Genomic DNA, 23177 nt, shown 5'->3' on the forward strand with positions numbered 1-23177 from the left:
GTCTATTTTACCATCTTTTTCATATGATTGTCATTCTGTTGCAGTGAATTTGCCAGATACTTGACACCTGACAGTCAACTGTTCCTTTGTCTGCACTAAAGGCCTGTTGAAGTTAAAAGCTCACTGGTTTGCAACTGAATAACTAACCAAACAAATCACAAGAGCACAACTTGTTCCTCTCTTGGGCTTTTGTTGGACATATTCAGCTACATACACATTGTTACGTTCATGTCATCTAATGTTAATAATCTTCCAAACTACTATGCTGTCTATCAGCTGGAGTTTATGGGATCGGCGTCAACTGCAGTGGATTTTTAGGAATATAGCCAACTTTAATTTATTCATGTGAACTAGTCCTTTAAATAGTCCAGCTGTCCCACTTAGTATTTAATAATGAAAAAAGATCCAACTTTTTAGTTATACTATAGTACATATTACTCCTTTCAAATGTCCTCTTTTCTCTTATATTGAATAAGGAAGGCAGTGGCTTGTAAAAGTATTCGGCCCCCTTGAACTTTTCCACATTTTGTCACATTACAGCCACAAACATGAATCAATTTTATTGGAATTCCACGTGAAAGACCAACACAAAGTGGTGTACACGTGAGAAGTGGAACGAAAATCATACATGATTCCAAACATTTTTTACAAATAAATAACTGCAAAGTGGGGTGTGCGTAATTATTCAGCCCCCTGAGTCAATACTTTGTAGAACCACCTTTTGCTGCAATTACAGCTGCCAGTCTTTTAGGGTCTGTCTCTACCAGCTTTGCACATCTAGAGACTGAAATCTTTGCCCATTCTTCTTTGCAAAACAGCTCCAGCTCAGTCAGATTAGATGGACAGCGTTTGTGAACAGCAGTTTTCAGATCTTGCCACAGATTCTCGATTGGATTTAGATCTGGACTTTGACTGGGCCATTCTAACACATGGATATGTTTTGTTTTAAACCATTCCATTGTTGCCCTGGCTTTATGTTTAGGGTCGTTGTCCTGCTGGAAGGTGAACCTCCGCCCCAGTCTCAAGTCTTTTGCAGACTCCAAGAGGTTTTCTTCCAAGATTGCCCTGTATTTGGCTCCATCCATCTTCCCATCAACTCTGACCAGCTTCCCTGTCCCTGCTGAAGAGAAGCACCCCCAGAGCATGATGCTGCCACCACCATATTTGACAGTGGGGATGGTGTGTTCAGAGTGATGTGCAGTGTTAGTTTTCCGCCACACATAGCGTTTTGCATTTTGGCCAAAAAGTTCCATTTTGGTCTCATCTGACCAGAGCACCTTCTTCCACATGTTTGCTGTGTCCCCCACATGGCTTGTGGCAAACTGCAAACGGGACTTCTTATGGTTTTCTGTTAACAATGGCTTTCTTCTTGCCACTCTTCCATAAAGGCCAACTTTGTGCAGTGCACGACTAATAGTTGTCCTATGGACAGATTCCCCCACCTGAGCTGTAGATCTCTGCAGCTCGTCCAGAGTCACCATGGGCCTCTTGGCTGCATTTCTGATCAGCGCTCTCCTTGTTCGGCCTGTGAGTTTAGGTGGACGGCCTTGTCTTGGTAGGTTTACAGTTGTGCCATACTCCTTCCATTTCTGAATGATCGCTTGAACAGTGCTCCGTGGGACGTTCAAGGCTTGGGAAATCTTTTTTTGGCCTAAGCTGCTTTAAATTTCTCAATAACTTTATCCCTGACCTGTCTGTGTGTTCTTTGGACTTCATGGTGTTGTTGCTCCCAATATTCTCTTAGACAACCTCTGAGGCCGTCACAGAGCAGCTGTATTTGTACTGACATTAGATTACACACAGGTGCACTCTATTTAGTCATTAGCACTCATCAGGCAATGTCTATGGGCAACTGACTGCACTCAGACCAAAGGGGGCTGAATAATTACGCACACCCCACTTTGCAGTTATTTATTTGTAAAAAATGTTTGGAATCATGTATGATTTTCGTTCCACTTCTCACGTGTACACCACTTTGTGTTGGTCTTTCACGTGGAATTCCAATAAAATTGATTCATGTTTGTGGCTGTAATGTGACAAAATGTGGAAAAGTTCAAGGGGGCCGAATACTTTTGCAAGCCACTGTAAAATAACTCAGCTTTAAGTCTGCCTTAACCATGTTAAAGTCTGTATTTAAATAATTTCCTCAAGGATTAATATAATATTCTGATTCACATGATTCACAGACACTTGTATGCATGAAGTGATTTATGATGTTTCATTAGTGTACATATATACGGCTTGTACTTTATGTATTTAGTGCTCTGTTGATGGATAAGATTGGTACACTGTTTCAAGTGCTTTGACATGTCAGCGTGGCTAGAAAAACATCGAATGAACATGCGTACAAAACATCACATCACACTATAGAAACTTCTGAGATGGTACAATCTTCGGTCTTTTGTCCAGCTGGTTCATACCTCTGTTTAGAATCACTCCAAGTACAAACCACTTTAGGTCTGCCTCATTTCATTAGGTTTTGCATTGTTTAATGCTGCTTTAAGCCTACACTGACCTCAATTTAACTGAAGAGCACCTCTTTCAAAGAACTGCAAAGTTTGCAGATATTTTTTCTAGAACATGAATTCTGACAAATCGTTTAACCTAGAGAGAGCTGAACCCTAGAGTTTCATCAGCAGTGAGCTGGTACAAAGATCCTTTCTTTCTGCTCATCTAGCTGTGGCTCAACCAGCTGGGCAACACGTCACAGCTTGACCAGCAACAACCGCTAAATCTGTGTGTGCTCATTTGTGCAGTAACTCTGAAGAACCAGAAGAAAGCTTGCTTCTGTAACACCTGCAAAGCTGTGACACATCTCCAGAGCAGCTTGATGAAAAATCTGGAACATCAATATAAGCAAAGAAGCAGCTGATCAGAAAAGAAAAACGAGGAACACAGGAGATTCATCACTCGTCATCGACATTCTCCTTATCAAAAACATGACAGATAACGCAGGACAATTCACTTCCTCCCAGTGTTGATGGAGGATTGGTTTCCCCCTGAGCACGTCAAGGAGTAGATGTTTGAGCTGTATGAATCCTGGACTAGAAAGACGTCAGATGTCTTCCAGAAAGCTTTACCAATAATGAGAGGACCAGATCCAGGATTATTAGCGGTGTATCTCAGAGCCTCATCCATCCATTTGGGATGTTGAATGTTCTTTATTTCTGACTTATAGGAGAAAAACGTAAATGCTGCTCTGACCCCTGAAAAGAGTCTGGATATCTGGTATGACATTGGAGATCAGAGACTTGTCTCCAATAAAGAAGACCTCAAAGCTGAAATTCAAAGCCTTAAACTGACTCAGTATTAGCCTCTCCATCCTGTGAAGCCAGATCTGATCGCAGGCAGAACTCAGGCTGACATCTGGTTGAGGAGAACTGTCCTGATGACGTTCAAGGCGCTTTGGTTGACTGTAGCCACAATTATTTTGTAAATGAGCCCTTTTTTATTAGTCTAATAATGGTTTTGTGACAACTCATCTGTATTTATTTGTAAAAAGATCAAATATGACTTACCAATCCCCTTACTTTGCATCATCATGCACACAACTGCCTCACAAACAGGTCTGTGTAAACCTGGTCAATCAAGAGAATGAGCTATTTTGACTTATAGACCTGTGACGATGGTGAATTTGGAACAAACCAGATGTTAAGACTAAAAATACACGTTGTTTTTTTTCTTGTTTTTTTTTTTAAATCACAAAAAGCTGACTTTGAAGTTTCTCCTTATTTTTCCATGACATTTCTCCAGGCAGTGAGCAACCTTGAGAAAGAAGGTACAAGTATATGTCTCATAGCACATGCATAGAGAGTTGCAGGCCCTGTGTTACAGTATAAGCTTTAGCAGATATTGCTTTGACTGTAGCTCTGCCTTTCCTAATCAGGAAGTGCTACTGTATGTACATGAGGCTCACAAACTTCCAAAGTTAATCATCACAGAGATTTTTTTTCCATTAAGTAGCCAGTCTCTGTTCTTCTGCTGCAACTTTACCATTGCTAAAAACAACATGCCCACATGTTCGTGATGCTAACAAACCTCTGTTGCTCCTACTGGAGATTTCTTTAAGCTTCTCACTTGGACATTTTTGTAATAGTTCTGGTACTTGAGTTGTGTAAAGACACTTGTGATTGCAATATGCTTTTTTTTCCCTTGTCACAATGCTGCTTGGCAGCCTGTTGCACAGCTCCCAAATCTTAACCAGCTCGTATTACTGCCTGGACTGAGCCATGTAATCCTGGTGAAGCTACAGAGGAAATGACAGTGGTTTCATTGGTGATTGGGCAATAATGAGGACAACCGAGGCGATCTGATTTGAGCCCTTGACGTGCCACACTCAAACTTCCCACACCACAGCGTGACCGTACCTCACTTCAGGACTTTTTAGGTGGACAGGAATGTTATTCTGAGCTGAGATGAAACGTGGGGGCATTGCTCCAGTTATGATTGAAATGTGGTGTAATCCCACACATGTTGGTGCAAGGAGGTGTTTCTGAATTGCTTTTTCTTGGATTATATCCACATTGTCACTGTTCTGTTTTAATCTGGTTTAAAGCAACACATTGTCTGGATTCCTCCATCACCTGATGAAGAGGTGCTCTGCTGCCACAAGGATAGACACGTGAAATCTTTATCACCTCATCTCTATGCAACATTTATCTTAACCTGTTTGTTTTATAATATTTGGATTTCAGTTTACTGAATAACTTTTTTCACTGTTTTGGTTGCTGTGACATAATTTCACAAAATTTCTTCTTCTTTGAGCTGAGTGCATTATTAGCTAAAAGCATGCAATGTGACTGACCAGTAGCATTCGTTGGACATTTGTTGTAGACAGTTTCTCCAGCTGAGGCTCTCTTCCATGACATCGAGAGGAGATGCTCGTCTTTGCATATCTCATGAGGCGCTATAGAAGAAGGTGAGAAACACATAGAAAAAAAAGCGAAATGAAGTCAAGCCTAGTAGGAGAACAGAAAAAAAAAACAACCACGCGCACAAACACGCACTCGCACGCACACACACGCCGAACCAGAAGAAATAAAAAAAAAGGGAGACAGACAGAAGCAAAGCACACAAAAAAAACACGATTCAAATCAATGTTCTCCTGCAGCAGCTCCCAATCTTATTCCCTTGTACATTCTCAGAGCTCTCTGTCGGTGTCATTGCCTCAGTACAGTATCTCATTCCCTCTTCATCTTACCCCCTCTTTTTATTCATCTGTTTTCCACCCCTCCCTCTCTTTCATAACCATGATGAAAAAACAAGCAGGGGGAGGGGGAGCTGGGTGCTCTGAAGATATTCCGAGGGGGCACACTAGGGTTGGCAGAGGCAGATGCAGAGAGATGAAGAGGGACGGAGAGCGAAGAGCGAAGAAGGAGAAAATGTGTGATGTTCCCCCTGCAATGCCAACAGACAAGATCCTCGTCTAGTGTAAAAAAAGCTTTAGAGCTACTAAAAACAAAGAGGTCATGATGGAGGCTCCACTCAAAAGTTTATCATTTGCAACTCGTCAAGTCTCAGTGCTAACACAAGTGACACGCACTGAAAATATACTTGCATACATATATGTGTGTATATATATATATATATGTATATATACCAAAACACACGCACAGCTTCAGTCAGGAGTCGTACTTATTAAAAACCACAGTGTTTCCTGCAATGGCTGACACTGACAAATAGCACCAAGCGGACCATTGAACATCCAGCCCTCCACCGGGGAGAGAAACATAGAAGGAAATAAAGCAAGTGAGAGACAAAGAGTAAGGGAGATTAGTGCTTTGAAAAAAATGTTAAACAGGAGAGATATAAGGAGAAAGCAAATAACTCACAGATAAACAGAGAGGATAAAAAGAAGGCAATACAAGGGAAAAATGCAAAATCAATGAAGAGGTGAAGACGGACGGGTATGTGAACTGACATGAAGACAGGCAAAGGACAGAAAAGGATGTGAAGAGCTCTAAAAGTGCGAAGGTAGCTTTTGGGTATGCTGTTAATCTCTTGGAATTGCTTCCATTCTGCTCGATAGGTAGTGTGCAAGTGCAATTTTGGCACACACACGCACTCTTTTAAACTTCAAAAATACCACGAAATCATCGTAAAAACAAAGGAAAAATGTGAAATACAAAAACTAGGGCATGAAAAGGTTATACAGATTATACTGAAGCCCTCTGTCTGTAACGCACACTCAAGCTACTGACCAGGGCACTTTTTCTCATTACACGACCGGACCTCCTCTCCTAAGCCATCACACGGGTAGCCTTGCAATCCAGTGCCCTCGCACATCCTGATGCGCCGCTGCCATCCAGAGTCACACGTCTTGCTGCAGAGACTCCAGTGGTTCCAGCTGCCCCAGTTACCTCCACCTAGCGCAAGAGGAAGAGCACCACCAGTGAAGATGGAAGTACCGGAATGCATTGCAAAAGAAAAAAAAAAGAAAAAGAAATGACAGTTATGAATGAAGTAGTAAATTTAACTTACAAGTCTAAAGCTTTTTTATTAGTGTGAGAAATTAAGTCAATACAAGCCTATTCTCGGGCCCAGGCTCATTAAACACCCTAGTATTTTTGTTCTCTGGGGCCCCTGTCGAAACAGACTCATAAGCCAAATTAGGTCCCAACCCAATAATTACTCATGTGTGGAATATGAATCAGAAAAACAACCATGTGGATGCCTTTAGATAATGCATGTTCTGTGTTTGCATAATGCCATCTGAGAGCATGTGACTGTGAATACTAATTTGTGTTACCGGAGCACGAAGGGTTGGTGCATTCTCTGCTCTCCTGATGGGGGCCTTTGCATTCAGCCCAGCCGTGCACCGATGGGCTACAGCGCCTCTGCCTCTGCTCGGTCCCTGTGTCACAAGTCACGCTGCATTTCGACCAAGGCCCCCAGTCTGACCACTGGCCCTCCACTGGAGCGGGAGACAGATCCGAGAAGATAAAGAGACACGGGAGCATGCATGAGGGTGAAGGGATGAAGATTTTTAAAGAGGAATCAGAAATGAAAAAAAAAAAAAAGAGATGGAAAAAAAGACAATGATTGTCAGTGGAAAGGAAGGTACAGAGGAAGAGAGGGAGGAAAAAGACAAGGCAGATAAAGTGAGCACGCTGAATAGAATATACAATGAGTTAGGATGAACAGCAAATAAATTACAGAAGCTATTTGGCTTCCCATAAATAGCAACAAACAAACACAGTGCACCTCCCATTTTAATGGAGATTTTAAATATTTCAATCTGTTACAAAAAAAACAAAAAAAAAGCTGAATGCAATTTCTTCCACTCTTTGTTTTAAAAGAGTTCACACAAAGTGCATTTGGTTGGATTTTCACCCACAGTATTATTAAAAAGAGAATCCTATTGACTGGTGTTTGTGCGGAAACAGATAGAAATAATAATAATTCAAACACAATGAAGTACTGCCTGTCGGACAGCTTAACCGAAGCCTGACGACACGCATCGATATAATCAAAGCCCCTGCTGTCCATTCTAATGGGTGCTAGAAAAGGAAGTGTTGCTTGGGAGTAATTGAGTTGTCAGATGAAATATTCAAATACAATAAAATGACATTAACCAAACCCCAAACAAGCAGATAAGATTTTTTTGGCACGTCATCGTCTTCAAAGAGAGCCATAGATTCAACTTTGAAGATCTGTGTTGCAGAAAAAAAATAAAAATAAAACACTTTTTTGATTAGAAATCTTTGTAATAAAACGAAAAAGAACTGACAGAGGACCCAATTACTAGCCTGTAGCCATGTTCCTTTATGTTTCTGAACGCAGAGACACTTGTCAAAGCGCTACAATTTCAGAAACTTCAATCACAAAAGCAACTGCCAAAATCTTCTCTGACAATGTGCTAGTTTTTAGCTGTTTAACAAAAGGTTGTGTTCAACTGTATTATTACTGCAGTTAAATTGTCCTAAACAGATAATATCTGGGCATTTGTTTTACCTGCAGCAGCAGCAGCAGCAGCATGAAAGAGCCAATTTAACTAGGTTTTTATTGTTACACTGTCACATTAATTCTGTTTGGTTTACGCCGCATTTAATTGCACGGAATAGTCAATTGCTATTTTCTAAACAAATGCTTTACCACTTCTTTCACGCAAGCACACACAATCCTGAAAAATAATAATTGAAATGGAGTAATAAATCAATGCCTCCTTTTGTTGGCGTCAGTGTCACTTATGTAAAACAATAATGTGTTGCCTCCAGCTGGAATTATTGAAGGACCTGAGCTGTGCTTTTGCACAAATTTGAATTCTTAATGATGTGTAATGATTTAACTGCTGCCTGCTAAAACTGTCACATTAATTGGTTTTTGAGACAATTTTGGACACTAAAATAAACCGTTAAGGTTAAACTGACATTATCAGCTAAGAAATTAGATAAGGAGTGCGCACTATCAAACAAGGCGGTATTTACACATCCAGGAGACAGACAGTCGCATTAGCATTCATACTCAGGTGGCGTTTCTGGCCACATAACTAAATCTAATATTTTCTTTTAGCTCTGTTTCACTCCCTACAGATTACATAAGGATACAGAATAAAACACGGTCCCAAGGAACCACATTTAGCCTTGGGAAAGTACACTGCATAGCTTTTTCAGAGCTCTTCTGACTAAACTGCACTCTAGTACCAATGCTTATTAGTATGTAGAAAATGATCTAAACAGAAAATGAAAAAGTAGCTTTAAAATATATCATATTTAATGACAGATTTAGTCAGCTCTAGTAAAACATTATACGTTATAGTTCAAGAGTTTGTTTGGTGAGCATTAGTTAACAGGGGCCGATAAACGATTCAAGAATAAGAAGGCTCCGAACTCAAGACGGTTAAACCAGTTTTTGTTTAAGAGAAAACTTAACAAAGACCTTTTTTTAAATTCTATCTTTAGTCACTTTTTTACTAGTAGTGTGTCACAGTAGCATAAAATCGATAAAAAATGCCAAAGATAACATTTTTGCACCAGCAGGGCGATTCAGTCATTATATGAAAACATACACATCTCGGTATGGTGTAAGGAGCTTGGAAAGAAATGGAACACTTGGAACACCTTACGCTCTGCTTCAGCGTAAACTCCACTTTTTATAATTATTTGAACATTACAAGCTCCTGAGACTATGATGACCTGGATAATTGAGAACCTTAACAGACATATCTCGGTATGGTGCGCAGCGTGTCCTTAAAAAAAATTAGGAAACTAAACAAGTGGAGGATGAAATAAGAAGTGTCAAGAAGCTTTCAATGAGATACACTGAATTTCAGCAGAACTGGACTAAAAATCAGTGGTCTTATAGAATGAAGTTCCGTTTAGTTCATTGTCAATAAACTTAGGACGAGGGGAGAAATGGGAGCACTGATTATCTATAACCATGTTTAAAACACAGTGGCAACTCTGTCATGGGTTTTGGCTGCATTACAGTCAGTAATGTTGGGGGTCTTGTAAAAACAAAAAGCTGATGGAATTAGGAAAGCAGAAAAGTATGGTCAGATTTTGAACCACCATCGACTATTCCTGGATGCTACCTAAAGAAATTACAAGAACGCTTGGCTAACAGAGTTCAGACTCTACTGAATAATAAAGGTGGCCATGCAAAATACTGACTTTCAAGCTCATTATAATTTTATAAACTCTGTTTGTTCCATGTATTTTTGTACACGCTTCAATAAATTGCTCCACATATTTCTCATTCTCCTAACAAAATATAAAGAAATGTCTCACTGTATAAAGCTTCTATAATATCTGATAGGCAGAAAACGTATTTTTAACTACTGCAGCGGACAAGTAGATATATCTATCTGTTGTGCATGGACTTCTTCTGTCTCTGTATTTACACGAATTACAATTCGAAGTGAGAACTCTTTGCTCGAAATGATATATTGAGTCACACATTCTACACTCCGGGGCATTAAGCAGCAGAGAAAGTGAAGTACAGTGCTGTAAATGTATTTGTCTGGCTATCCCAAGTGAGAAGGCATTGCCAGCTCTCCTTGGTAAAGTGGTCAATCACGCCAGGCGACACTTGTACTGTGTTCCAACGGGCGTGGGTCTGCATCGTGTCGCGGAGATGACATAAAGGAAATAAAGTGTGACCTAGAAAAGCATTGCAAATGTGATGTTTTTAGAATTTGCTCTGATTAATGGAAGTGTTTCATTTCTAAAACAACATTTAAAAAAAGAAAATGACACAAACACCAACACATTTTCAGACTGTCCATGTCTTTCTGTCGAAGTGTTACTTCTTTGTAAGGATTGCTATCGTATATATCTCAGCATTGTGTTAACACACAAAGCACAATCAGCTTATCGGCAATGATACTAAAAAAGCTGGATGGCAGCTCTCTGTTAAGAGGGAGCTCTTGCCAAAGAGAGAAACTATCAATTTGCCTATAATTAAGACATAGCAATTAATCCCAGCATATGTTTGGCTATGAACTGAACTGTTAACATTGTGAAAAAGAAAAGGAGGTGTCAAAGAACTTAAAGGCAATTTCCAGCCAGCTCTCTGCCTACACAGGTTTTATTTAGTACTTGATGTTTGCTCAAAAAGGTCTGATATGACCAAATGAATTACTTCCATGAAAATGTCTGCTGACTTTAATAATACCCCGTTGATTGTCTTCATATGATGCAACAGCTGCCACATTTACATTTGCAGTTCTGCCCACATATGTATGCACTTGTTTGATATGTAAGCTTAGCTTAGCATGTGACTGCCTAAGTGACAACCCACTGTGAAGAGGTAAGAAATTGGTTTAATATACTGTAGCATAAACACAACAGGACATGCAACAGCACATAGCGTGAGGATTAAGTATATGGTTTGCAGTGAGATCAAATTATCGAGGGAAACACACAACTATGCACCCACATGTGCACAGACATGCATGCACGCACGCACAAACACACACACACACACAAACACCCACACACACACACACACCCACCACACACACACACACACACACACACACACACACACACACACACACATACAATCCATCAAAGCTCTATTCTGTATGCATGGTTGTTTGTGCCAAAAGGCCTATGCTGGTATTCATGATTTCAAAGGACCATTGACTTTGAACTCCCAAAAGCAGGCTGAATCTGTTGTGATAGATTCTCACATTCACATACACAAAGATTTCCTTAAGGCCTCGCAGGAAGACACCCTTTCTCCCAAACCCTCTCTTTCCATCACTGTTCCCAAAACAGCTTGGCAAAACATCCTGGAGGCCATACTTTAGATTACGATGTCTCCCTGTTCCTTCTTTTTAACTTTGCAGCCTCTTTGTCTGGCAAGGGGGACAGTTTGTTTTATTTAAATATTAACCTTGCAAAACCTCTGCTTTTGAAAATAAAGAGGAAAAAAAACAAGTAAATATCCAAAAATATTGTTTAGGATGCAGGAATAAAAAGGTTCTGGCTCCAGCATCACTCACATAAATGTAAAGGCATATGGATTCAAAGTCCAGGGGAAAGTGATATAGAATTCTTTGCCTTAGCAGTCTTAAATAAAAAGCACTTACACTGTGATAATTGCTCAGGCTGTGAGTGATTACACACTAAGCAAACACACTCTCACTTGGACTGAAATTAATTCAGGAAGAAAAAGGTTATTATTCAGAAAGCTGACAGCATTTTTGTTATAAACTGTCTTATGTTTTAATGTCTGTGTATCCATTAATTCCTTTACTCCAACACAGAATCCATTTAAAGTCTGAAACAAAAAGCCAGAGCAAATTTAATCGCTGAAATTAATATTCCTTTTTAATGTCGGTGTTTCCAAAGTGTTTTTTCCCCTAAAGGGGACACTTGGAATAGAAAATTAAAACTGCACAGAGACAATATGCATAACCAAAGTTTACCTACAGCCTATTTTTACATATTTATGTCTCAGTTGACAAAGGTACTGGCAAAGGCACAGCCTGTAGTGTGACAAGCTACAGAAATTATTGCTCCTATCTTGTCCCACCATTTTTTTCAGAGCGTGCTGCAATAGGGCTTCAGTTGCTGGAGAATCCAACTTCACTCCACTGGCAACCCGATGAAGATGTTTCTACTGGACAGTCTGTGCCAGATTATCCTTAACAGCCCTATTAGCTGGGGCCGAAATGCTGTCTTAACTGTTTTTGACAAAGTGTAGTTTTAATAGATAGTTTTGGAGACAATTATAGAAGAGTTACACGGTCGGGTTGTTCGACGATCTAAACTTAGTCAGCCGTGGAAGAAGCACACCGGTCCAACACAGACTTCTAGTCTACGGTTCTATAAGTGAAAGTTTGAAAGGAAATGTGGACTTAATTCCCATGGATAACCACAGGCGTAAACAGAACTGAAATCTCTACTGAGGGGAAACTGTGAAAATGTATTTTAGCAATGTGCAAATCATTCAGTATGTTAATTGACAATCAAATTAATCCACTAAAATATCAATCCAACCGCCTCCAGTCGACTTTAATACAACTGTACATTCAAAACAAAACTGAATACAATTCACTTTGTGACAGCATTACACATAAATTCAATTACAAACAGAATTTCTATGAAAAAGTGTTGGTTAAAACAAGACTAATACTCACAGTCACTGTGATGCTCAGAGGAGCAAAACATGATGGTCAGCACGCTAGCATGCAAACAAAGACATTTTGAGACCTTTTAAATTGTTTACCATGTTAGGCCTCATTTGCACAAGCCTAGAGACCCACTGGCACTGCCCTCCTAGTAATGTCTAGTTCTAGGAAAAATCCCCAACTAGCTGACAAGTGATTGCTGGTGGCTGCTAGCTGTTGGCACGTGACAGCTTGTTACAAGTAGAGTACTGCATCATAAACCTCTTTGTGATGCTTTGTTAACTTGCAGATTGCAGCAGTCACCCATAGTTTTCAGACAAGTTGGCATGTTTGATAGAAACTACTAGCAATTGCATCAACCTGTTGGCAACCAAAGCAACCACCAAGGAAGCATTTGGTGCAGCAACCTAAATATGCACTGATGGTTGCCAAATGGTTACATACTAATCTCTAGACCTGTGGGACAGGGGCGTTAGTTTAGCAACTGATGCTGAGAGAAGCGTATTAACTTTCAGAACTTCATCACAAAGTACTCTCTGCCTTCTGAAAAACTCTGAGTTGTGTAAATGCGGGTGACATAAATTTCTGCACCAAATTTCAGGATATTCCATTTAAGATTTGTAAGGATGTTTTATTCAAGACCACAACTGTCACTCGAGGCTTGGTGGGATTCCAAAGAAAAAAAAAACAATCACCAAAGTCAAGGACACAAAATGCCAGAAAGATCCATTCGGTATTTTGAGTAGCTGAGATATTTTACTTTGAATCAAAGTGGTTAACTAATACAAACACATTGCCTCCACAAATCCACAGTGCTATCACAGTTGAACAGTTTGTTCCCATTCAGAAGCTTTGATGATGTCAAAGCAGACTTTGGCTTGCTTTAATTGAAGAGAGACATTTGGTCAGTTAGACGAACATGAACTATGCAGGCAAGTGGATGGAAATTCAGGAGCTATGACAGTGATGTGGTAATGTTCTACTTTTGCAACTTTGAAGAGGCAAAAAATGTCAAGTTTAATACAGCAAGAGAGAGAGAGAGTCTTGGTGTATCATGTTAATGGGGATGGTACTAACCAGGACACACTGCTATGTTGCAGAGTTTGGTCTGAACCTCAGGCCGTCCACAAGCTACAGCCCCGCTGCCGTCCATGCACTTCCTGGTTCGTGTCCTGGAGCCCCGCCCACAGGTCACAGAGCACAGACTCCATGACGACCATTCCTCCCACAGCCCATGCACTGCGAACACCCACAAACATGACGCACAAAAAGACACGACATGGGGATGAGGGTTGAGAGAGGAAAGGAAGGAGAAGGAGTGGAGCATCCCATTGCAGGCAGGAGGGTTTGAGAATGAGAAAAACGAGAGATTAAATGATGAGCACATTCCTTTAAAAAAAGAAGAAGAAAAAACACAAAGGAGGTGACCTTATGACCTCCAGGAAACCCACCCAATTACAAAGGAAAAGACAGACTGAGTATGAAACAGCACTTACATGTTACTAATATGAACAAATGAAAGTTAGGAATGGACACTGGTATTTGAAGTCATGCAGCTCGAATCAAGACAAGGAAATAAATGGTGTATGCTTTTTCCTAAAGGTTTAGTCACCCAAGCATTAAAAAGCTTTTCTTTTATCCCCATTTTTCCTTCCTCATGTTTTCTCTTTATTGCACTCCATTGCGCATTTTAACAAAATAAATAAAGACAGAATAAAGAAACAGTGAAGTTGGACCAAAGTCCTAGAACCTGCCATGTCAGAGAAAAGACACACACTTTCACACATACACATTCACAAAATTTAATTACTAAAACCATTTCGAGATGTCTCACCTAAAACTAGAGGGAATAATAATGGAATGATGGATATTATGGGGAAAAAAAAGAATACACAGAAAGTGAAGGCTCCAAAGAAGGAAAAGATCAATTTCAGGCCTGATTAAAAGGAAGAGAATAAGAACAGGTGAACATGAAAAACGTGGGAGATGATAAGAAAAATTGAAAGAACACGCAAAGACGATTGGAGACTCACAAAGTTTGGGTGAATACGAAGTAGGAAATGAGTCCAAGAAAATGAGGTTATTTTGAAATGTTCAGTGAGAGGAGATTAAACTGTGTTGAAAGAGCCAGAAGAAAGAGAGAGGAACCGATGCTGGAGAGAGATGGAAAGCAGGAGATGAGGAGGGGAGGGACAGAGAAGGGAGGACAAGAAAGTTGGAGACAGCAGGATGAAGATTGCTGGTCCTGTGTTGAGCAAAGCTAAATAAATCATGCCGATAAATAATTAAGCCTCGTCTGTGAACGATGGCTTAGAGGAAGAGTAGAAGGCTGAGAGAGAGGGAGGGAGAAGATGGTGGTATTAAAAAGTATGAGAGATATGGAAAGCTGTTAATAGTTCTTAAATTTAGAAGAAAAAAACCATGGTGTTACTATGTCTTTAAGCTGCCCTATAAAATACATATACGATACATGAGCGGGAAAGAGCATTGGTAAGCATTTGTGCTTCTCTTGCTGCAAATTTAATGACATGTTCTTTTTAAAGTAAGCTCATTAGTGGTCCTTGTTGACAAGTTGCATGACTGGGTTCTGGTAAATATTACTTCTCTTGGATGTTGGAGCTTCGATGTAATGAATGATGTATGTGCAGAGCTGACATTGAAAGTCTGCTTTGCAATTTATCTTTGAAAGTTTATTCATGCTCACCAAATATCAGAGTTTAAAGGGAGTACCCATGAGCAGGATTTGTGACATTACAAGTAGTTACAAGCACTACAAGCCAATCCTGGTCCAAGAGGCAACTTAAAAAAAATTGTGATGAAGAAACTTGATGCCTGAAAATTACACACACAGTCATTCCGGTATTTTAGCTATGTAGCTATGAAACTCTTATCTAATGGGCTGGTATACAAATAAAAAACAAAACAAAAAAGCACAAACAGTTATTCGAACTGAGTACTTCTGTACAGCTTTAAAAACACCTGAGAATAATCTTCACACTCATCAGAGGCATTTAGTAAATTGTAAAGCTAAATACATCAAATAGTCTAATGTAAACATTAACCTAATGTCAATGTATTCAATTGTTAGCAGTAGGGATGTCCATGACTAGTCCACTAGACTTAATCATTGCTATTGTCACTAGTCGGTACCTAACATAGCAGTCATTTAATTTAAATGTTTTAAATTTAAATTGATGCCCAATGTACGTAAATTATTATGCCCTAAATGTTATGTAGCCATCTGGCACCAGATGAAGCATCATTGCTGAGGAACCCCATAAATCTGCTAATCTCAGCCTGATCTTTGTTGTTGACACTATCATTTTTCTTTAAAGACGAAAGAACAAGACTGCAGATAAAAGCGGTGGAAATTAGCTTTCTCCGAGGGGTGGATGGGCTTTCCTTTAGCAATGAGGAGAGAAGTTCACTCATTCAAGAGGGGCTCAGAGTTGAGCTGCTGCTTTTCCACATCGAAGAGAGCCAGCTCAGGTGGGTGCCTCTTGGGTAAGGTGTTCTAAACTGGCATGTCCTACCGGGAGGAGGACACGGGGTAGACCTGCTGGAGAGATTACATCTAATTCCTCTGTGTTTCCCCCAAGTAGCCTGAGGAGGTGGCAAAAGGGACGTCTGGGCTTCGTTGCCTAGGCTGCTACTCCCACGGCCCAAATTCAGATAAGCAGAATAAAATGGATAATTTATGGTTTTGTTATTTTAGATTTTAAGTCTCACTAAAATGGTTGTGGTAAATTTTGGACCAGCAGTCATTCATTCATAATGCACAGCACAATGCGCTGCACTTTCCAGTCACAGTTTATTAGTACATGAGCTAATACATGAACATCTTTAACATGTTTCATTTCTGATGAGGCTTTGGTGAACCAACTGAAGGACCAGATGTATCTTTTAAGTCCTGTGTCAAAACTTTCCTTGATTTTTTTTTCTTAACGACATAACTTTCATATACTGTTCATCTGATGCAAATACTATTTCTGTTTGATTGTTTTGTTTTTTGTTTGTTTGGGGCTACACTGCACACCATGGCAACCTATGCCAGATTTACAGGTATACAAATTATGCCTGTCACACTTTGTTACCCGCTACCTGTTGCAAAGATTTATTCCAATTTCTTTATCTATGAAACAAGCCAAAGGCAACAAATTGCCTAAAGGTACGATTGTCATGTGCAATTGGGCTGTTGATGTGTAGACACAACACTGATTCATCCTTCGAGTTAGTAGATTCCTTTTTTGTGTTTAAGTGATCCATGGGTCAGTGTTAAGTTGCATAACAAACAACATTCATCTGAAAATGCTCAGGTACAAGTAATTCACCAAAAATGAATAAAAACCAAGTAATGGCCAAAAAAAAACTTTGAAAGACCTTCAGACAGCCTACTGCTCAAGAGCCATTTGAAAACATTATTGGAAATTCTGGCTCCTTAGAAGCGAAATATAAAGAAATGATGAGTGGGTTTTGCACAGTATTTGCAACTGGATGTGTTTGGACTGAATATTATTGGGACTTCTGAGCCATTCCCAGTATTATTTCTTTTCCTCTGAAATACATTTTCGATTTTTTGGAGTCGAAAGTGAATTTTGTGATTAATTTGCAATTTGTAGTCACTGATTTCAAAGGTAAAGTATGGCATGGGATCTATTTCTGTATCAATAATCAAGCAACCCCTTACTATCAAAACATTGAATGGAATATATTTTGCTAATATGAGTAACATCTAACCAGCATTTAATATATTTTTAGACTGCAGAACATAATACAATGCTCTGTGCTGTTACTTGCTATCTTCATCTACAACAACATGGGATTGCTTGTTAAACATGATTTATTCATTAGAATTGAATCTCCAGCTGTCAAATTCAGTACAAGTGTATCTGAAGTCTGACCATGCAACACCAATCAACTGGCCCCTAAAAACAAGCTTCAATCAGCTTTGGGACAAAAATACAATAAAAGAAAAAAAGTAATTTGGAAATGAGGACAACAACAACAAAAAACCATGATGAAATATCCTCACAAACTGGCTGATGAAAGTATTAAACACCTGACCAATTATATTTTGAGGTATTTTGAATCATAAGCAAAGCAACACAGGCCAAATTGCTGAAATACATAACATATTTTAGTTTAACTAAGGGCTTTAAAGGGGACCTTTTTGCTATGTTGCAGTCACAGAGGGAAGTGCAAAGGAACATATTTGCAGCAGCTGAAATAAAAGGTATGAAATAATACACTGATCTGAGATCAAACAACAGTGTGTCATGTCTGTTTGCCTCATAACATCTGGCAAAAAAAACATCATGAACTGCGTGAGCTCCATTTTGGGAGCTAAAAAAAAGACTGGAAATAAAGCAACAGACTTGCTCATGCTGCCCCACATTTCTGATGCAAATGCAAGCAAGCTTGCACATGCATGGTTATGCACAAGTACACATTCACACAAGAAACCATAATGAGCTTACGGGTAATAAAGATGCATGTTTTCTAAAGATGTCCTTAAACTCTTTCCAGTTTACACATACAGTGCTGTGTGCTGTATTGAGATATCAACTTTTAATTTTCCCATTTCTATTTTTTGCAATGCATATGGTGTAATTAGACATATGCATCACATAATGTCCTTATGGATTACCATAATTACCAGCAATCTCATCTATTGTCAGAGGACCGCATGGATGCATTATTTAAACATATGTATGAATGTGCGCACATGTGTGAAGTTTGTGCTGTAAGCCTGATATGAGACCATGACTACACCCCGTTAAGTTTCTTGCTTGAATGATTACTGGAAGCAGTGTTGCTGCATTTGACAGCGCACTGACCCGGACATACTTTATTCACAATGCGCTGTTGTTCCACTTCATGTTTTAAATGTCAGTGAATCTATGGTAAATGAGCAATAGCTAAACAGAACACGAGTAGGGAGTACTACTTCACTTTGCATGCTTTGGGGCACGAAATCCTTATACTTCATTGCATATTCCACAAAAAGAAACAAAAAAGAAAATGTAATTTGTGATGCCAATTACCAACTAGTTTGCTTTGTCATGAGCAAGACCATTATTTAAAATTGATTATCTGTATCACCTTAATTTAGGGGTTTTACCCAAAATTAAGCCAAAAATAAAAAAAAGTCCATTTTCACTCCATTTGCTTTCTGTCCAAGCTATTTTTCTTTGATGTTCCCTAACTTTTGCAGTCACACACATACACACACATACTGCACAGCCTTCCACAGTTGCAGATAGATATATGCCCAGAGACATATCCACCCACACTGATACAACACCCACACCCAAACACAAATTAATGGTAAAAGAAAGAAAGACAGAAATCTGGCAAACTCATCTACCAACTGAAGTCTACACGTTGCACTCCATTTCAAGCCACTCTGGGAAAAACCAAGTGCACATGTTTTCACTTATACTTGTGTGTCTTGCATATTTGCACAAGCAAGTCAATGTATATGGAACTGAATAGATGACATACATAAATACATTACATATTTTGGCACAACTGGCTGTTGTCTTCTGTGCAGTAGGTCTGGAAGGGAAAACTCATGCTTTTTTTTTAAAAGGAAACCAACTAAAAAAAGCAAAGCAAACTAACTTGTTTAGGAGAAAAGTAGGAAGTCACACTTTAATTCCACTTGACTATATCCTTGATTTGTGTGTTTGCATGTGTGTGCCTGCCATAAGCCATAAACATCAGCTTGAATCCAAAAGTAAATAGATTACCAAATCAAGCAAGAGTGTAGATTTTACGCCACAAAAGAAGAGAAGGAAAGTTTAAAAAAAAAAAACCCACCCACCCACACACACACACATATAATTTTTTAAGTCAATCACACAAAGTTTATTAAAGACTTTTATGTCTTTTTGCTACCACCCCCACATTCCCCATCTATTTTAAATTGGTGTGATCCCGTTCAGGCGATCCCTGGAGTGCCCCTAAACCCCTCCAGAACCACGTCAGAAAACATCAGAGGAGCGGCGGAAAATGAAATAATAAACGGAACATAACACAGCAACCAATATCCCATCAAAGGAGCTGCTGAGGATATTAATATCGACGCTGAATGGAAAATGAGGCACTTAGACATACAAATCGGGCTGGCAAATTTGCATAAAAACAAGATTAGCATATGCACTGACAGGGAGGAAAAATGTTCCTCTGGCTTTTTTCTTTTTGGAATTGGTGGAACTAGTGGGGGTCTGAGATGCATCAGTAAACACCGAGTCTTTACTCACATGTAGTATATTCTGTGCCACATACTTTACAGAGGAGTCACTGATAAAGCTCTCACGAACATGCATACAAAAAGCTAAAAGAACTGAACTTAAAACAAAAAACAAACTTAAGTAAGGCCAAAATGTACTTTACTTTATGTGGTCAACTTTGGGTAAAAGGCTAGAATCTGTTATTATCAACTACGGCTAGGTTCATTTAGCTACCTTCACTGTATACGTAAAAGCGATGCTAATATGAGCTAGCAGTAAACTGAAGTGTACTGAGCAGAAAACATGAATAGTGTCCCTTACTATTACTGTATGTAGGTGGTAAGTCGTATTTAAGTTTTAATTTTTAAAAAATGGTAACTTCAAATATTATAGTTTTTTTATTAAATAAAAAAAAATGTCAGACAGTATCAAATCCCGTTTCCTGGGATAGTACACTTGTTGTGCATGGGCCTAAACAAAACCCCCCCTCCAGAACACCATCCCAGACGGCCTTAAGCATGGAACTAAATCTATATAAAAAGGAAAGAAAGAAAGAAAGAAACTGGCTACAGTGGAGAGAGGATGCCCGACACAGTAAAGGAGGGTGTGCTGACTGTACTTTTGTTAGAGTCAGCAGTTCGATCTCAGTATCGATAGTATCATTATCAACACTGGTATGGGTATAGGATAAATACTAGAATGACAGTATCGATACTTCGTAAGCGCAGTATGAAGTCTAGTGAATTGTGTTCAATAAAAAAGATATTTAGTTGGTAAGGGATCAACACCAAAATTTGCAGTATGGCACAACACTTTTCACTCAGCATTAGCAGTGGATTAGGGGAGGGGCCGTAAAGAGGGGCCATCGAGAGAGATACAGGTCATACAGGGTTTCACCTCTGTTCTAATCAGACAAATCAAACCAATGCAGGACAGGCAGAAATTCATAATTCCATCTAGTCAACATTAAAGCCTGGCAATCAAAGCAAAACAGAATTGGCATTGTTCAGTAGCAGCTGTGTACACTTATTCTTTCAGTGACTTCATCCAGCTTGATTGAGCAGTTTTGTGTTGCTAAAAAAAAGGGAAAAAAAGAAGAAAAAACCTCAAAGTCTTCATTTCGTTGCTGCAGTTTTGCAGAAAGCAGATAGAGCCGACTGCACCCACCCACTCTTGTAGTACGCATATGAAAATGTAATTTCAGTGGTATTTTGGAGGTGTCACTGCAAATTATGAGACCAATTTCAATGAAAGTAAAGAAAGAACAAACAAAAGAGAAAGAAATCCTCGCTTGTACTTCAGCTTTTGAACATTTTCCTTGCTTGCCACTGAAATGTGAGCACAGATTATTTTGCACGGAATGAGTTCAACATTTGCTTCGACAGGCTTAGTTTCCTCTGCAAAATTAAAACATTTTCAAAAGTTCGCCTGCTCATTATGCTCTGAAAGATCAACTTGGTGATACATATAGACAAGAAAAAGGGAAAGGAAAGAAATGAAGAGTGGAAGAGCAGAGGAGAGCTAAAGATAGAGAGCCCAGGAAGTATTAACTTCAGTGATGTGGCAGGTCTAATAGATTGGGTGACATCAAACTCAAGGCTGTCAGTCTGTCTCGCTTTCTCAAACACACACACACACACACACACACACACACACACACACACACACACACACACACACACACACACACACACACAACCACAGAAACTCCTTTTCTCGTTCTCCCTCTTCCAGCTTTGCCTGCATTGTGAACTGAAATGACACAGTGGCGTTCTCCTTCTGTTCAGCTAAACCGCGTTTAGATGTGTTTTGGCCGTGCGTGTGTCCGTGTTGTGAGTATACTGCCTACCTTTCTCACACTGTCATTATTTTCTTCTGTTTTCTTAACACTTTTGTGAAAGGAAAAGAAGGAAGAAAAATAGAAACAAACCGCTACATGGTTGAGTGAGGTTGGGTTAAAGCTACATTTTTTGCTGTACCAAACAAAGGCGGTGGGTGTATGCGGCACTGAAGAGAGAGGACACCAACCAGTTTTTTTTACTAGCATTTGTACAAAAAAAGACTCAAAATAGATAAAAAGTCATAGTGTGAAGTCCATGTCGTGTTTATCTACTGTGTAAAGCTGAGCATCAGACAAATGGCACTCAGAAAAAGAATTAACCCACCGCATTCTCGCTGTGAGCAAAAATAAAACAGTCAGGAGAAGTGAATGAGGCGCTGGTCAAAGGCAGCCGGTTAACGCACCTGAGCCTGTGATTCCGGGTTCACCTGGGCAAGAGGCCGTGTTGTTGCACATGCGTGTTTCCCGCAGGGCACCGCTGCACAGTGTCCCATAGGGAGAAGAAACACACGATCGGGTCCTCACTTGCCAGCCCTGCCCACATGTCAGAGAACACACACTCCACTGCGACCATTCCTCCGCTGCTGGGTCACCTAAGGAGCAAGATGGACATGAACATGGAGAGGATAGTTATATACGCACAGTGTTTTTAATGATCCTGAGAGTCAGATGCGCGGCTAAGATTGAATAACAAGAGAAATCATTCTTTCCTTTTATCACTTGTTCAAATAAAACACATTTGTAACAAGACTGCACTTTATTATCTCACAGCTTAATTTGGTGCCTTCACACGGATGTACTGCTGAAGTCTCCAAAGGCATTTTTATAGAGGCAGTATGAAATTTTCAGCCAATTTCCAAGTGGTCTTGGTAACCCCACGCCACCCCACTTTCTACAAAAAACCCCTGCCTGCTCTGTAGGAGTGTCATGATTCTGGTGTCTCCTCAGGTTAAACAGAAAAGAGACGAGGAAGAGGTAGAAGATGATCTCAGCTCTGCAGCTCAAAGTTTATACTGCTATGTAAAAGTGGCTCGTAATGCAAAAAGCCAACAAAAAAAGGAAAAGAAAAATGATTTCCATAAAGGGTAATTACAATAAATTCCTCGCTTTATAACGGAGTCCTAAAATGTCCCAACAAATGGAGCAGACAGAAACTATTACTGGAGATGTGTAACAATTTTCAAGTATATTTTCGCTTCCAGTTTTCACAGAAGCACCGCCAGCATTAAAAGATGTTTGCTTTATTGATTGCTGTTTAGCGGCTCTCGGATTCCTCTGCTCTTCTGTTTACCATAAAAAAATGAAAAAAACAAACAAAAAAACCCCCATCAAAATCTGCTTTTGGAAAGCAGTGACACTGGTGCAACATCACAACAAAAAAAGACAAACAAAATTGTAACCTATGCAATTAACAAGGAGTAAAAAAAAAGAAACTTTTGGGAATGTGTGACAGGTGATGAAAGTGACACGATGTAGCTTTTTTTCTTTACTTATTCACACTAAGAGTGTTATTGTAAATAAA

The 23177-nt window shown here is 39.5% G+C and overlaps 1 protein-coding gene across 22 annotated transcripts in view; it reads right to left on the reverse strand.

Moving 5' to 3' along the window:
- The window catches only part of adgrb2 (adhesion G protein-coupled receptor B2), a 252436-nt gene that overhangs the window by 108232 nt on the left and 121027 nt on the right, over positions 1-23177 (reverse strand). For 21 of the 22 annotated variants that reach the window (XR_006055069.1, XR_006055070.1, XR_006055071.1 and 18 more), the window contains exons 4-8: positions 22060-22248; positions 13658-13819; positions 6749-6913; positions 6201-6365; positions 4805-4906 (exon numbers count right to left, since the gene is read on the reverse strand). Coding sequence is in view for 19 of the 22 variants with exons in the window: in XM_014338041.2 (XP_014193527.1) it covers positions 4805-4906; positions 6201-6365; positions 6749-6913; positions 13658-13819; positions 22060-22248 (783 nt within the window). In the remaining 3 variants the exon portion in view is untranslated. The remainder of the gene's footprint in view (positions 1-4804; positions 4907-6200; positions 6366-6748; positions 6914-13657; positions 13820-22059; positions 22249-23177) is intronic. The other variant, XM_014338046.2, reaches the window with a different exon arrangement.

Source organism: Haplochromis burtoni, unplaced genomic scaffold, assembly GCF_018398535.1.
Source record: "Haplochromis burtoni strain Fernald_Lab_line unplaced genomic scaffold, NCSU_Asbu1 Contig_208, whole genome shotgun sequence".
Classification (NCBI taxonomy): Eukaryota; Metazoa; Chordata; class Actinopteri; order Cichliformes; family Cichlidae; genus Haplochromis; species Haplochromis burtoni.